Source organism: Entelurus aequoreus, linkage group LG08 (assembly GCF_033978785.1).
Source record: "Entelurus aequoreus isolate RoL-2023_Sb linkage group LG08, RoL_Eaeq_v1.1, whole genome shotgun sequence".
Lineage (NCBI taxonomy): Eukaryota > Metazoa > Chordata > Actinopteri > Syngnathiformes > Syngnathidae > Entelurus > Entelurus aequoreus.
In genome coordinates, this window is record NC_084738.1 from 9,680,005 (window position 1) to 9,695,204 (window position 15,200).

Genomic DNA, 15,200 nt, shown 5'->3' on the forward strand with positions numbered 1-15,200 from the left:
CTCACTTTCCTCATCCACAAATCTTTCATCCTCGCTCAAATTAATGGGGTAATCGTCGCTTTCTCAGTGCGAATCTCTCTCGCTGCTGGTGTAAACAATGGGGAAATGTGAGGAGTCCTTCCTCCTGTGACGTCACGCTACTTCCGGTATAGGCAAGGCTTTTTTTTTATCAGCGACCAAAAGTTGCGACCTTTATCGTCGTTGTTCTCTACTAAATCCTTTCAGCAAAAATATAGCAATATCGCAAAATGATCAAGTATGATACATAGAATGGATCTGCTATCCCCGTTTAAATTAAAAAAAATCATTTCAGTAGGCCTTTAAGTGTATAGTTTCTTGTCTGTAAAATACATCATTACACAGTTTTTTTTAGCATGTCTGTAGTCTTGTAACAGCATTTCATGATTAATTTCCATAATTTTAAAATGTTTTAATTCATGACACTATATTAAATGGAAATGTGATTTGCATCTCAGGTCTCACACTTTTGAAATCTTATATAAAGTCTTCCCAGAAGTGTCAAGAGATATTGGAAGGGACTTTTTCCCCAGTTCACAATGCAAGGTCCGTAAATAGGCATGTTTGGATGAAGTCTGGTAAAGAAAAAGTGCAGAAAATCTTGCAAATCTCATAAAAAAGCCATGCCTGAAGATTGGAAGTTATTGAACTGAACGGTATCTATTCAGGTCTATTCGCAATTGAGGCTTTTCTTTGAACAAAACCTGGTATTATGAGGTACCAGTCCAGGCCTGGCCCTAACCAATCTGGCGCCCTAGGCAAGATTTTAGGTGGCGCCCCCCCCCACATCGGCAGTGAAGTGTATATACTCACAAGAAACCGAATAGCTTTGTCTTTGACCTTTTTTTTTTACTTAAAGAAAGCATATTATATGAGAATTAACATATTATATGAGAATGTTATGTTATGATTATCTTTAACCGAATCACAGCAGTGCTCAAATTAAAGAACAGCATTCCCTCTCATGTGATATTGCTTAATTAACATTAATGATGTGCACTTTAACAACTAGGCTTACAACTATACCTAATATATAAAGGGGTGGAAAAGTGACTATTACCTGCAGGGCAAACATTAGCTAACCAGAAGGCAATAACAATGTAAACAAAAAACACCTGCTTAAAAGATCTAATACAAATGTCCCTGAGGAATGTAAAGTGGGAGTACTGTAATTACCTAACGTTACATTATTATTTTCCATAACAATTTAGCCCCCTCCACAATATTAACCCGACGTTAAAACAGAACTAGCTATTTATTGATTAGCAATTGTCGAATCATGTAACATTAGCTTAATGCTAAAAAGCCAGGTTACTATCACATTCTGTAACAGACAAATAATTTCATGTAAGCTAACGTTACCTACCTGCTACCTCTGTCTTTTTCTCGTTTCTCCTCTTCTTTTCTATTTTTTCTTCCCTGGGCACCTGACAGTTTTGGCCGTTTTGACATCTTGTGTTCATTTTTTTGATGTGGTAAGAGTCATGATACGGGAAGGGAGGGGGCGCACCGTGCGGGGGGATGGGGGGGGGGGGGGGGGGGGCGTAATTTTGTAACAAATAATATTTCTATTAAATAGGCTTTACTTTGCATTTTAATTAACGTGGGATTATTTTTTGTATTTAGAAATAATAGTACCAACTTTATTTTTTTTTTTTCTACAACATTTGTGGCACTCGCGTGGCGCCCCCTGATGGACGGCGCCCTTAGCATTTGCCTATACGGCCTATGCCACGGGCCGGGCCCTGTACCAGTCAAGCACATTTAAGACAATGGGGCTAGAAATGACAGAAATAAACACACATGCTAACGTTAGCCACAATATTATACTACTGTCCCGATTTCACAATGCCCTCAGTCTCCTCTTGGATAAAACTAACCCAATTGATATTTTTTAAGAACCCTATTAAACCACGGGCCATTGCTCACTTCACACCTTTTTTTAGTGTACCATTGTTTAAATCAAATTTCTCCCTCCTTTCAGGCATACAGTACACAAAGCATGGATGCAAGAGGAAGAGTGACAGCCGCTTGGTCCATCGCAACTTTTGCGAGACCAGCAAGAAGCCCAAACCCATCCGCAAGCGTTGCAACATCCAGGAGTGCAGCCAGCCAACGTAAGTGAGCCCTGGCCGGGCTGTGATAAATGCACATGGAATAGCCTCGGACAGAACCAACGAGGAGGTTCTCTGTCGCTGGACAGGTGGGTGGTGGACGAGTGGAGTGCGTGCAGCAAGACATGCGGGAAGCAGGGCTACCAGACTAGGGTGGTGCAGTGCATGCAGGCGCTGCACAATGGCACCAACCGGCCCGTCCACAGCAAACACTGCGCCGAGGACAGGCCGGAGCCCAGGAGGATCTGCAATAACACGGCATGTCCTGCACAGTGGAGGACCGGAGCATGGTCTCAGGTAAGCCAAACACGACTACTTCTTGCTATAATGCTATACTGTATATTCATACTGTAGATAAATGCTTAAAACTGACTGCTAGAGTGCTAAATGGACCTAGATTTTGCTGACCAGATACTCTTCCATCCTGGATGGGTCAAAAGCTGTTGTACTGAACAGTCACTACCTACTCATATTGGAAATTTTTTAATTGGGGGAAAAAAAACATATACCACAAGGTACTATAATAAATTGGCTAAATATGTTTTTTATTTTTGGGTAAACATTTCTTGTTATAAATGCTGACCGCTAGAGTGCGGACTAGAAACTTCTCCCAGATCAGTCAAAAGCTGTTTAAATGAACACTACTCGATCACAATAGACACGTTTTTAATTTTCAAAACCAGGTACTACTAACTAAGTACTTTAAAAATTGTCTTAAAAAATGACTGTTGGATTACTGACTGCTAGAGTGTTGAATAGAAAACTCTTACAGTGCCAACTTATACACTGCAAAAAGTCAGTGTTCAAAAACAAGAAAAAAAATACAAAAATTAGGGGTATTCTATTTGAACTAAGCAAAATTATCTGCCAATAGAACAAGAAAATTTGGCTTGTCAAGACTTTCCAAAACAAGTAAAATTAGCTAACCTCAATGCACCCAAAAATACCTTAAAATAAGTATATTCTCACTAATAACAACTGCACTACTATATGGGTACGCATTTTCTATTGTTTCATTGAAAATAAAACAGCAAAGTCCATTTGGCTGTCATCTGTTTTAATATGAGACACAATTGTGTCAAAGTCATGATTTTTTTTTTTCATGCTTGAAATAAGAAATTATTACTTTAAAAAAGTAGTTTTCTACTTGTGAGTGTTGATGACACAGCTTTGCAACAGTTGATATTCTAGTTTCAAGCATGTTTTGCTCAATATAGGTCATCAAATCTCAGCTACAAGCTGTAATATCTTACTGAGATCATTTAGGACCAAAACCCTTAAAACATGAAATCTGCATGAAATCTGCTCAGTGAGGAGAATTATCTCATCAGACAGAAAATAAGCAAATATCACCCTTATTTGAGATATTTAATCTTACTTAGATTTCAGTTTTTGCAGTGTAATTGACAGCTTTCAACCGACAAAAACATCAGGTGCCACAGATTGGCTATATTCTGGTTGTTAGAGCACTGGCTGCTTCATGAAAACGTTCTACGGATGTCCAATCCAGTCCCTTTGTGCCTGACGCTTTATACGTCATCCATTTGTCACTCAATTCATCAGAGTTCCATTAACTTCTATTTTTATGTGATGTGATAGTGCTCGGTCTCCTGTGGGGAAGGCATCCAGCAAAGGCAGGTGGTGTGCAAGACCAGCAACAACACCGCAGGCGACTGTGAGGGCGACAAGCCGGAGACGGTCCTCATTTGCAACATTAGCCCTTGTCCAGGTAATCGATGGAGGCGCACTGAGCCTGAATGGCAATGCACGGCTCCACTTACTTTTTCATATTTCCTGTACCTCATGAAATGGAGACCGTAATGGAGTTGATTGGTTTCAGAGAAAACGGTTTCAGAGCTAAATATGATACAACTGATGGGGAGAAAATTAAGTGAAACGCCTGTCAGTGTTGTTTACGCGGGCCAAAAAAAAAAAGTCCTACTTTGTCCACATTTGATTCTGTAAGCTTCTCTTCTTGAAGGGCTGCACACAAAAAGGTGGAAATTTGCCTAAACATGCACTTCTACTGTGTTGGACTGACTTGAAATTTCTCACTCAGCTTTACCGAAATGTAGCTTGTTCAGCCGAATCACAGAGAAATTTGACATACAATTTTAGTTGATTGATAAGCACATGAGTGTAAAATTCGAGCAAGTTTAGTCGAAAAACATGGCGGCCATCAGGCAAAACACGCTGGACTTTGCAACAAATGTTTTTGCAAGTCATTAACGATTTTAATTATGATTATACAATTTTGAGGATATCTCTACTACAGTATACCAGTCAAAGGTTAGCGTACACCTTGTCGTTGAAAAGCATTGAAAAGCAAACTTTTGAAGCAGTGATTCTCAAACTGGTACATGTACCACTAGTTATACGCAGGCTTCATCTTGTGGTATGACCAAAAAAAACCCACTTGATTAAAGTACAGTGTTTTATTTTCTTATAGTCTAACACAGTGTTTTTCAACTGTCTGGTGTGCCGTGGGAGATTATCTAATTTTACCTATTTGGGTTAAAAATATTTTTAATTATAGTCTGCAAATGATGTGTTGTTGTTGAGTGTCGGTGCTGTCTAGAGCTCGGCAGAGTAACCGTGTAATACTCTTCTATATCAGTAGGTGGCAGCCGGTAGCTAATTGCTTTGTAGATGTCGGAAACAGCGGGAGGCAGGGTGCAGGTAAAAATGTGTCTAATGCTTAAACCAAAAATGAACAAAAGGTTAGTGCCCCTAAGAAAAGGCAATGAAGCTTAGGGAAGGCTATGCAGAACCAAACTAAAACTAAACTGGCTACAAAGTAAACAAAAAACAGAATGCTGGACGACAGCAAAGACTTACTGTGGAGCAAAGACAACGTCCACAATGTACATCCGAACATGACATGACAATCAACAATGTCCCCACAAAGAAGGATAAAAAACAACTGAAATATTCTTGATTGCTAAAACAAAGTGGATGCGGGAAATATCGCTCAAAGGAAGACATGAAACTGCTACAGGAAAATACCAAAAAAAGAGAAAAAGCCACCACAATAGGAGCGCAAAACAAGAACTAAAACTCTACACACAGGAAAACCGCAAAAAAGTCCAAATAAGTCAGGGTGTGGTGTGACAGGTGGTGACAGTACACCTACTTTGAGACAAGAGCTATAGTGATGCATGCTTGGTTATGCTTTAAAGTCATATCCAACAATTGCGACGACGACTTTTTACTGTCAACTGAGTTTTGTTTATTAATGATTTCTGCTGGTGGTGTGCCTCCGCATTTTTTCAACGCAAAATATGTGCCTTGGCTCAAAAAAGGTTGAAAAACACTGGTCTAACACAGTGTTACTATTCAAACTATGTAATGTTACAGTAGCCAAAAATATTAAATATATTTGTTAAATAAAACCCATGCGCTGTTTTTTAAAGGAATACTTAGGCCTACTATGCTACTGTGTTTTAATGTTGGTCATTATGGGGGTACTTGGAGAGCCAAGTGTTTTTCTGAGGTGGTACTTGGTGAAAAAAGTTTAAGAAACCACTGTTTTATATTGTTTATGAGGCCATGAATGTGTCATGTCTGGTGATTGGATTAATGGTATGAAGGCAGGGAAAAGGGAGCGTCGGACTAAATGGTCTTTTTAAAATTTATATTTGGAAATTTGGAATCGATTTAGAATCGTGAATAATAAAATTGCGATTCGGATGTAAATCGATTTTCATCCTTAATGACTACATCCCAAAAAAGAAACATCTCAGAAGTTGATAAAGAGTTTAATTCTGCACGGACAAATTAATTTGCCTGTAAAAATCTTTTTCAAAAAGATTAACACATCTAAAAGTTTGGTTTAGATTATAGATGTCCCATTCTCGATAATGGGGCGATCATTTTTTAACTGATTGGCTGACAAGCTGCCGAGCGCAGCCGTCTTTACTGCAGCTGTGTTTACAATCTAAAGCAGGGGTCACCAACCTTTTTGAAAGCAAGAGCTACTTCTTGGGTACTGATTAATGCGAAGGGCTACCAGTTTGATACACACTTAAATAAATTGCCAGAAATAGCCAATTTGCTCAATTTACCTTTAACTCTGTTATTATTACTAATTAATGATATTTACACTTAATTGAACGGTTTAAAAGAGGAGAAAACACGAAAAAATATGACAATTAAATTTTGAAACATAGTTTATCTTCAATTTCGACTCTTTAAAATTCAAAATTCAACCGAAAAAAAGAGGAGAAAAACTAGCAAATTCGAATCTTTTTGAAAAAATTTAAAAAATAATTTATGGAACATCATTAGTAATTTTTCCTGATCAAGATTAATTTTGGAATTTTGATGACATGTTTTAAATAGGTTAAAATCCAATCTACACTTTGTTAGAATATATAACAAATTGGACCAAGCTATATTTCTAACAAAGACAAATCATTATTTCTTCTAGATTTTCCAGAACAAAAATTTTAAAAGAAATTCAAAATACTTTGAAATAAGACTTAAATTTGATTCTACAGATTTTCTAGATTTGCCAGAATTTTTTTTTTGAATTTTAATCATAATAAGTTTGAAGAAATATTTCACAAATATTCTTCGTCGAAAAAACAGAAACTAAAATGAAGAATTAAATTAAAATGTATTTATTATTATTTACAAAAAAAATAAAAATGTACTTGAACATTAATTTAAATTGTCAGGAAAGAAGAGGAAGGAATTTAAAAGGTAAAAAGGTACATGTGTTTAAAAATCCTAAAATCATTTTTAAAGTTGTATTTTTTCTCTAAAATTGTCTTTCTGAAAGTTATAAGAAGCAAAGTAAAAAAATTCATGAATTTATTTAAACAAGTGAAGACCAAGTTTTTAAAATATTTTCTTGGATTTTCAAATTCCATTTGAGTTTTGTCTCTCTTAGAATTAAAAATGTCGGGCAAAGCGAGACCAGCTTGCTAGTAAATAAATACAATTTAAAAAATAGAGGCAGCTCACTGGTAAGTGCTGCTATTTGAGCTATTTTAAGAACAGGCCGGCGGGCTACTCATCTGGTCCTTACGGGCTACCTGGTGCCCGCGGGCACCGCGTTGGTGACCCCTGATCTAAAGATTGTACTCACAAGAAATCAATCAATCAATCAATCAATGTTTATTTATATAGCCCTAAATCACAAGTGTCTCAAAGGGCTGTACAAGCCACAACGACATCCTCGGTACAGAGCCCACATACGGGCAAGGAAAACTCACCCCAGTGGGACGTCAATGTGAATGACTATGAGAAACCTTGGAGAGGACCGCAAATGTGGGTAACCCCCCCCCCCCCCCCCCCTCTAGGGGAGACCGAAAGCAATGGATGTCGAGTGGGTCTGACATAATATTGTGAATGTCCAACACATCAGCGAAAGTCCAGTCCATGGTGGGGCCAGCAGGAACCATCCCGAGCGGAGACGGGTCAGCAGCGTAGAGATGTCCCCATCCGATGAACAGGCTAGCGGTCCACCCCGGGTTGGGAGCTGAGTAGAAAAGAAAAGAAAAGAAACTGCAGATCAACTGGTCTAAAAAGGGAGTCTATTTAAAGGCTAGGGCAGGGGTCGGCAACCTTTACCACTCAAAGAGCCATTTTGGCAAGTTTCACAAATTAAAGAAAATGATGGGAGCCACAAAAAAAAAAAAAATTTTAAATGAAAAACACCGCATATAAAGCTTTAATTGCTTTGTGCTATGTTAACCAGGGGTCTCAGACACACGCACCGGCACGCACTTTGATATGGAAAATTGATGTCAGTGCGGCCCGCGAGATTTGAATCAATGGCGCCTGATAGCGCCATACTTGCCAACACTCTCATTATTCCCGGGAGACGCCCGAATATCAGGGAGTGATGGCACTGCTTATGGTGCCCTCTACAGCCTGCCCAAATAGTGTACCTGCTCGGCCACATGTAGAATGCAGCTTCAGCTTACTTACGTAAGTGACAGCAAGGCGTACTAGGTCAGCAGCCACAGAGCTTACACTGACGGTAGCCGTACCGTATAAAACAACTTTAACACGGTTACGTTACAAATATGCGCCACACTTTGAACCCACACCAAAAAAGAATGACAAACACATTTCTGGAGAACATCTGCACTGTAACACAACATAAACACAACACAATAAATACCCAGAATCCCATGCAGCACTAACTCTTCCGCTCAACCGACGCACGGAGGGGGGGGTTGATGTGTGGGGGGGTTTTGTGGTAGCGGGGGTGTATAATCTAGACCGGAAGAGTTAGGGCTGCATGGGATTCTGGGTATTTATTGTGTTGTGTTTATGTTGTGTTACAGCGGGATGTCCTCCAGAAATGTGTTTTTCATTCTTTTTTGGTGTGGGTTTGTGGCGCATATTTGTAACGTAACAGTGTTAAAGTTGTTTTATACGGTACGGCTACCGTCAGTGTAAGCTGTGTGGCTGATGACTAAGTATGCTTTGCTGTCTCCTACGTGTGCAAGTAAAAGCTACATACAACATGTGGCCGGGCTGGCACGCTGTTTGTAAATGCTATAGAGGACAATTACTGCAGTGCAATCAGGGCACGCCCTTAATTTAGTAATTAGAGTGAAAATAGGATTATATTTACCCTGGGAGTTATCTAGGAGAGGCACTGAGATCCATAAATCTCCTGGTAATATCAGGGGGGTCGGCAAGTATGCAGCTGAGCCGCATCAGAGTGGTCAAAGAGCCGCATGCGGCTCCGGAGCCGCGGGTTGCCGACCCCTGGGCTAGAGTATACAAATGAGTTTTAAGATGAGACTTAAATGCTTCTACTTCTACTTCAAAAAAGATGCACGCTCAGATGCTCATAACATGCAACTCAAAAGATATTTCTTCTGATGTAACGTTGATGATTTTGGCTTACAGCTCATGAAAACCTAAAATTGAAAACCACGGAACATTTGGGGTTTTCAAAAACTGTAAGCCATGATCATCTAAATTAAGAGGGAAAAGATGGCTGGACATATCTCACTTTGCATATGTTGAGTTCATATCCCATATTAGTTTCACATTTCAAGTTGAATTGCTGACACGAATGAAGTTTTGCACAATATTTTCCTTTTTTTTTTGTTTCATCTGTAAATTATACTCTATAAATCAATATTTTGCTTCCCCTTGTTCCTATTATTACATTGTCACTTTTTTAAATGTTTTTGTTATTGTTTACAAACTCAGGGAGTAAGGCTTTGGATAGAGGAAACCATTGAGGGTTCTTTTCAATGTCAGGTTGTGACGTTGATTTGACCGCGGACATTTGGTTATTTCCCAACCAGCAAAAGTGGATCCAACGTTAGACATAACTTATAATTTACAAATAATTTTGCAAGGTTGTTTCAAAGTTAGTTTTAAAGGACATGTATGTCATATCAATGTCCTGAGATACTACTAACCGACTCCTATTCTATGGTCTGACCATATTTGTAGAGGTAACACCAGAGGTGTGGACTCGAGTCACATGACTTGGACTCGAGTCAGACTCGAGTCATGAATTTGATGACTTTAGACTCGACTTGACAAAATGTAAAGAGACTTGCAACTCGACTTAGACTTTAACATCAATGACTTGTGACTTCACTTGGACTTGAGCCTTTTGACTTGACATGACTTGCTACTTTCTCCAAAACCCAAAGCTTAAAAAGTTATTTGGGAGCGCTCCGTAGCTTTCATTTTGTACATGTCTGTCTATCAGCGTGTGTGCTGCGTGTCAGCGTGTGTGCTGTCAGTACAACAGCCAATCAAATTAGATCTACATTGTTTTCATCACACAGCATTCAGCCAATCAAATTGCAGGACAACCAATGAACAAGAGTTGTCAAACAACGCGCCAGTGAGAAAGATTTATACCAAAGTTGGTTTCGTTCGGGTATAAAAACTACGACTTGGTCAACAAAAAACGAATTGCCGTATGCAAATTACGCAGTTTGAATATTACAGACGGAGACGCAACAACTTCCAACTTCGTTCGACATTTGAAGTTGCACAAAGAAGGGTAAGTTTTGAATGTAAGATAACGTTTATTGGCTAAGTAACATGACTTTTATTTGCTGTGTAGTTAAATCAGTGAGGCTGTAAACTCACTGCTAACGTTATAACCATAGACATCTTATAAGTAGACGCAGCATCGAGGGCTACTGCCTACTGGCGCAGACGAGACGCGGGGCCGCCATCTTGGAGTGGTGATACGCTCCACTCAGTGCAATTCATTTGGCAGGAGCAATGAACTGTCAGTGCATTTAATTCATTTTACCTCACTGAATACCACTCATTTTCACGCGCTTTTTTGTCATACGTGTAGCTATGATAAAGGACACATGTTTTATTATTCATAGTTTGCTTAACAGTAATATAATATTCTTATATGCTATAAGTGACCAGACGTCCGAGATCAAAACTGGGAATATAAGCCCAGAGAAGGGGAAAAAAAACGGTCAGCTATTTTTAAGTTGAAGAAACAATATGATTACGTTATATATACATGCGTATATCCTACATAAACAATGTATGAATACATTAGATATCTATATATCTTATAGACCGTATCTCTGTTGCTGCAGCAGCAGAGAGTTTATTCTGTCTTGACAATTTGTATTGATATTTTGTATTACATTCTTCCCTTAAATCAGGGGTGGGCAATTAATTTTTACCGGGGGCCGCATGAGCTACCCGAGCACTGCTGGAGGGCCACATCGACAATATTTCAATTAAATTTTGCTCAATACTATTTTTGATATATACCGTAAGATAAATAATAATAATAATAATAATAATAGTAATACTTCAACATAGTGTGTGTAACAGCATTCCATGACTAATATATATAAATTAACATTAATAATAAATGACAGTAAAATAAGCACACGTATGACTGAGGAGTCATAGTGTAACTTTGTGTGGTGTTTGAGTTGTCCGACTTTTTGTGTGGCCATAAACGCACCAGTGGTTTAGTGCTATGCGTGTTGGTGACAGATGACAAGTTGGTTTTGGCCTGGTTTGTACGGCAGAAAATGACTAGTTTTTCGAGATAGAATTGTTTTACTCATGTTTTTGGTGTGGTTATGTCCGAATATAAACAGTTTTGTTCAATAAAGTGATCGATATAATTCCTGTCCTCGAAGCATCTCGATAGACGTTACAATAATTGAACGGTGTTCAATTGAACGGTGTTGACGAACACCGTTAGGGCCGCTTGTTGTCACTGTCACTCAAAGTTGCATTGCAAAATTACATAGAATAAATATGTTTATTTTGTTTAGAATTCAGATGGGATTTGATTTGGTGCGCGGCATATATACTTGCTGCGCGCAGCGGACGCTTGAGCAGTGCGCAATTGCGCAGGCACGCACCTTAGGTGAGGGGACGTTGCTTTGCAGTTCATGTGTTGTTGAAAACACGCCATTCCTCATCAACTTTTCTCTTTTTGGCGTCTCGGGTGTAAACCGTGCATCACTTGTCGCTGCATGTGCACCTTCACTCGCAGGTTACACACGGACACACGCCCATAAATAATACTTTTCAAAATAAAAGCAGCACAGTTGTATTGCGCGCAGGACATAGATGTTTTTTCAACTTTATTTTGTAATTGCAGTTGTTCACATTCACTCACAATCACGCACACGTCCACACGGAAGTAATACAAATAACGATTTTCAAAACAAAAGCAGCACCGTTGTATTGCACACTCGACATAGATACTTTTTAAAATTTATTTTGTAATTTATAATTGGCCTCACGCGGGCCGGACAGGGACGCACAAAGGGCCGGATACGGCCCGCGGGCCGCAGAATGCCCAGGTCTGCCTTAAATGATCATGTTTACAGTGATTGTTATATATGTATTTTGTATGTATTTCGCTTTGGATAAAAGCGTCTGCCAAATACTTGAACATATATAAACACCTGAAAGTCTTTATATCAGCTAAAACCACCAATCTGTTTCACTGGATTCAGAATAAAACCAAATGCTGTCTTACCCAACAATGTTAGTATTTGAATATTGTTACTTGAAGACTTATTCCTGGTTACAATTATACTGTTAAGAAAGTATTGTCTTATATTTTGCCTAAAATGAGAATGCACCATAATCAGTGGCGGCTGGTGAATTTTGTTTTAGGTGGGGCTGAAAGTTTGTAAACCAAACCCCTGTAGGGGCGTCATCCTCCCCCAGAAGATTTATTTGTGATTTTCACATACAAATATTGAAGATCTTTGCTCCTTCTCAACTCTGTGGTAATGTTATTTTCATAAAATACAACCAATAGTACCAATAGTACATTAATGTTAAATCTTACTTGTGAAAAGTAATCTCCCGATTCCTATTTTCAACAGTCCGCTCACTTGAGCAGGAAAACGCTGAACACCATCTTTGTTTTCTACCTGTCAACTGTCAGTTTAGGCTGCTCGCCGGCTCCTCATCACCACTTCAAGATGCAAATTGCTCGCGTCACAGCAACCAATACTGCGTCTACTTATAAGATATCTATGGTTATAACGTCATTGCAAACACGGCAATATGTTGCGTCCACTGCAGTTTGCTACCTTATTCATACTTTTTATCAAGTGATTTTTTTTAAGCAGGGTTGCATGAGGTACCTACACTTAACGTTACGTTAGTCAATGTATCACACACAGTAACATAACGTTAGACGGCGGTCACCAGCACCGCATATTTTAGCCACCTACAAAAAGACAAACAGTCAAATAAAGGTCAGTTAAAATGTATACTATATTAAGAATATATTGCATAGGGCCCTGACATCTAAAAAGTACAACTCTGTTCATTGTTATGTTCATGTATTTGTTATGTTTTACATGTGTACGCACACATAAACACACATACAGTATGAGATGAGATCAATGAGATAAGGTAAGAACAGAATAGAAACTGCTGTGGAACTAGTTACAATGCAATATGCCATGGAAATACAATGTTAACAATTTTGTACAAATAAGTACAGCTGCACTTGTTTTTGCAAATGTGTTTATTCTGTAAAGGAATGAGTTAAATGTTTAAAATTGTTTACACTATTAAAATGACTGGTTAATAGTGCTATTACGAATTGCAATGTCAGTACTATTTTTTTTCTTGCTATTTCAAATGCACTTGTTTTAATAAATAAATACAGCGTTTTAAAAGCATACACAATCTGTGTAAAAATATTAATCTGTGGTTAAAAGGACTTGAAAGGACTCGAAACTCAAAATGCAGGACTTGCGACTTGACTTGAGACTTTCCAGTCTTGACTTTGGACTTGACTCGGGACTTGCCTGTCTTGACTCGGGACTTGACTCGAGACTTGAGGGCAAAGACTTGAGACTTACTTGTGACTTGCAAAGCAATGACTTTGTCCCACCTCTGGGTAACACTTGTCCGGATTTGATCCGCACCCGTATTGGTTTACTGTTTTCACACCAGACTAAATGAACAGGACCAGAGTTAAAAAGGGATGTAAGCGATGATATTACGGAACTTCGATCCCTCAGGCGGTACTGCATCATAAAGCCACATCAGTGTGTAAAGGATATCACCACATGGGCTCAGGAACACTTCAGAAAACCACTGTCAGTAACTACAGTCTGTGCTACATCTGTAAGTGCAAGTTAAAACTCTACTATGCAAAGAGAAAGCCATTTATCAACAACACCAAGAAACACCGCCGGCTTTGCTGGGCCCGAGCTCATCTAAGATGGACTGACGCAAAGTGTTCTGTGGTCTGACGAGTCCACATTTCAAATTGTTTTGGAAACTGTGGACGTCGTGTCCTCCGGACCAAAGAGGAAAAGAACCATGCGGATTGTTATAGGCGCAAAGTTCAAAAGCCAGCATCTGTGATGGTATGGGGGTGTATTAGTGGCCAAGGCATGGGTAACTTACACATCTGTGAAGGCACCATTAATGCTGAAAGGTACATACAGGTTTTGGAGCAACATATGTTGCCATCCAAGCAACATTGCTTATTTCAGCAAGACAATGCCAAGCCACGTATTACAACAGTGTGACTTCGTAGGAAAAGAGTGCAGGTACTAGACTGGCCTGCCTGTAGCCCAGACCTGTTTCCAATTGAAAATGTGTGGCGCAATATGAAGCCTAAAATACCACAACGGAGACCCCCGGACTGTTGAACAACTTAAGCTGTACATCAAGCAAGAATGGGAAAGAATTTTACTTGAAAAGCTTCAAAAATTGGTCTCCTCAGTTCCCAAACGTTTTAATGAGTGTTGTTAAAAGGAAAGGCCATGTAACACAGTGGTAAAAATGCCCTTGTGCCAACTTTTTTGCAATGTGTTGCTGCCATTAAATTCTAAGTTAATGATTATTTGCAAAAAAAAATAAGTTTCTCAGTTCAAACATTAAATATCTTGTCTTTGCAGTCTATTCAATTGAATATGAGTTTTGCAAATCATTGTACTCTGTTTTTATTTACCATTTACACAATGTGCCAAATTCACTGGTTTTGGGTTTTGTATGTATATATATATATATATATATATTTTTTTTTTAATTTATTTTATTTTATTTTATTTTTTATTTTTTCACAGCATATGCTACATGTTTTCGGACGAAATTTAGTGTTACATGTTTATTTATTGAATGTATGTATTATAGCGTAGTATTTGTCTTATTTTTCATTATTATATTGCGGCGATCGAGTCCCCTTGCGCAGCACTTGTCAAATAGTAGGGCGGATCCCCCACCAGGAGGGCGTGGTGCTATACCAGGCCGGCGCACGTGTGACACGCTTTATCAGTATCATGCAGTAAAATGCTCCGAAACCCGCTGCGAAAAGCTGCAAACTACAAAACGTGCTCATTCAAGCCATTAATCCTGACTTCCTCTTTTTGGAAAAAAAAAAAAAAAATCAGCAAAAATGGTTTTATTCATTTTTGTTTTGTAGGTTAAGGTTTTTTTTTTTAATATATTGTGCTCTTGAGTTAATGTTGCTCATCAATTTAAATCTATTTTGTTTATTTTTCAGTATCTAAGTTAATGATTATTTGCAACAAAAAAAAAATGTTGTTTCTCAATTTGTCTTTGCAGTCTATTCAATTGAATATAAGTTAAAAA

At 38.6% G+C, this 15,200-nt stretch overlaps 1 protein-coding gene across 2 annotated transcripts in view; it reads left to right on the forward strand.

Moving 5' to 3' along the window:
• LOC133655379 (A disintegrin and metalloproteinase with thrombospondin motifs 14-like) overlaps positions 1–15,200 on the forward strand; it is a 122,910-nt gene that overhangs the window by 105,835 nt on the left and 1,875 nt on the right. For both annotated transcript variants that reach the window (XM_062055485.1, XM_062055486.1), the window contains exons 18-20: positions 2,003–2,135; positions 2,222–2,429; positions 3,732–3,861. In XM_062055485.1, coding sequence (XP_061911469.1) covers positions 2,003–2,135; positions 2,222–2,429; positions 3,732–3,861 — 471 coding nt within the window. The remainder of the gene's footprint in view (positions 1–2,002; positions 2,136–2,221; positions 2,430–3,731; positions 3,862–15,200) is intronic.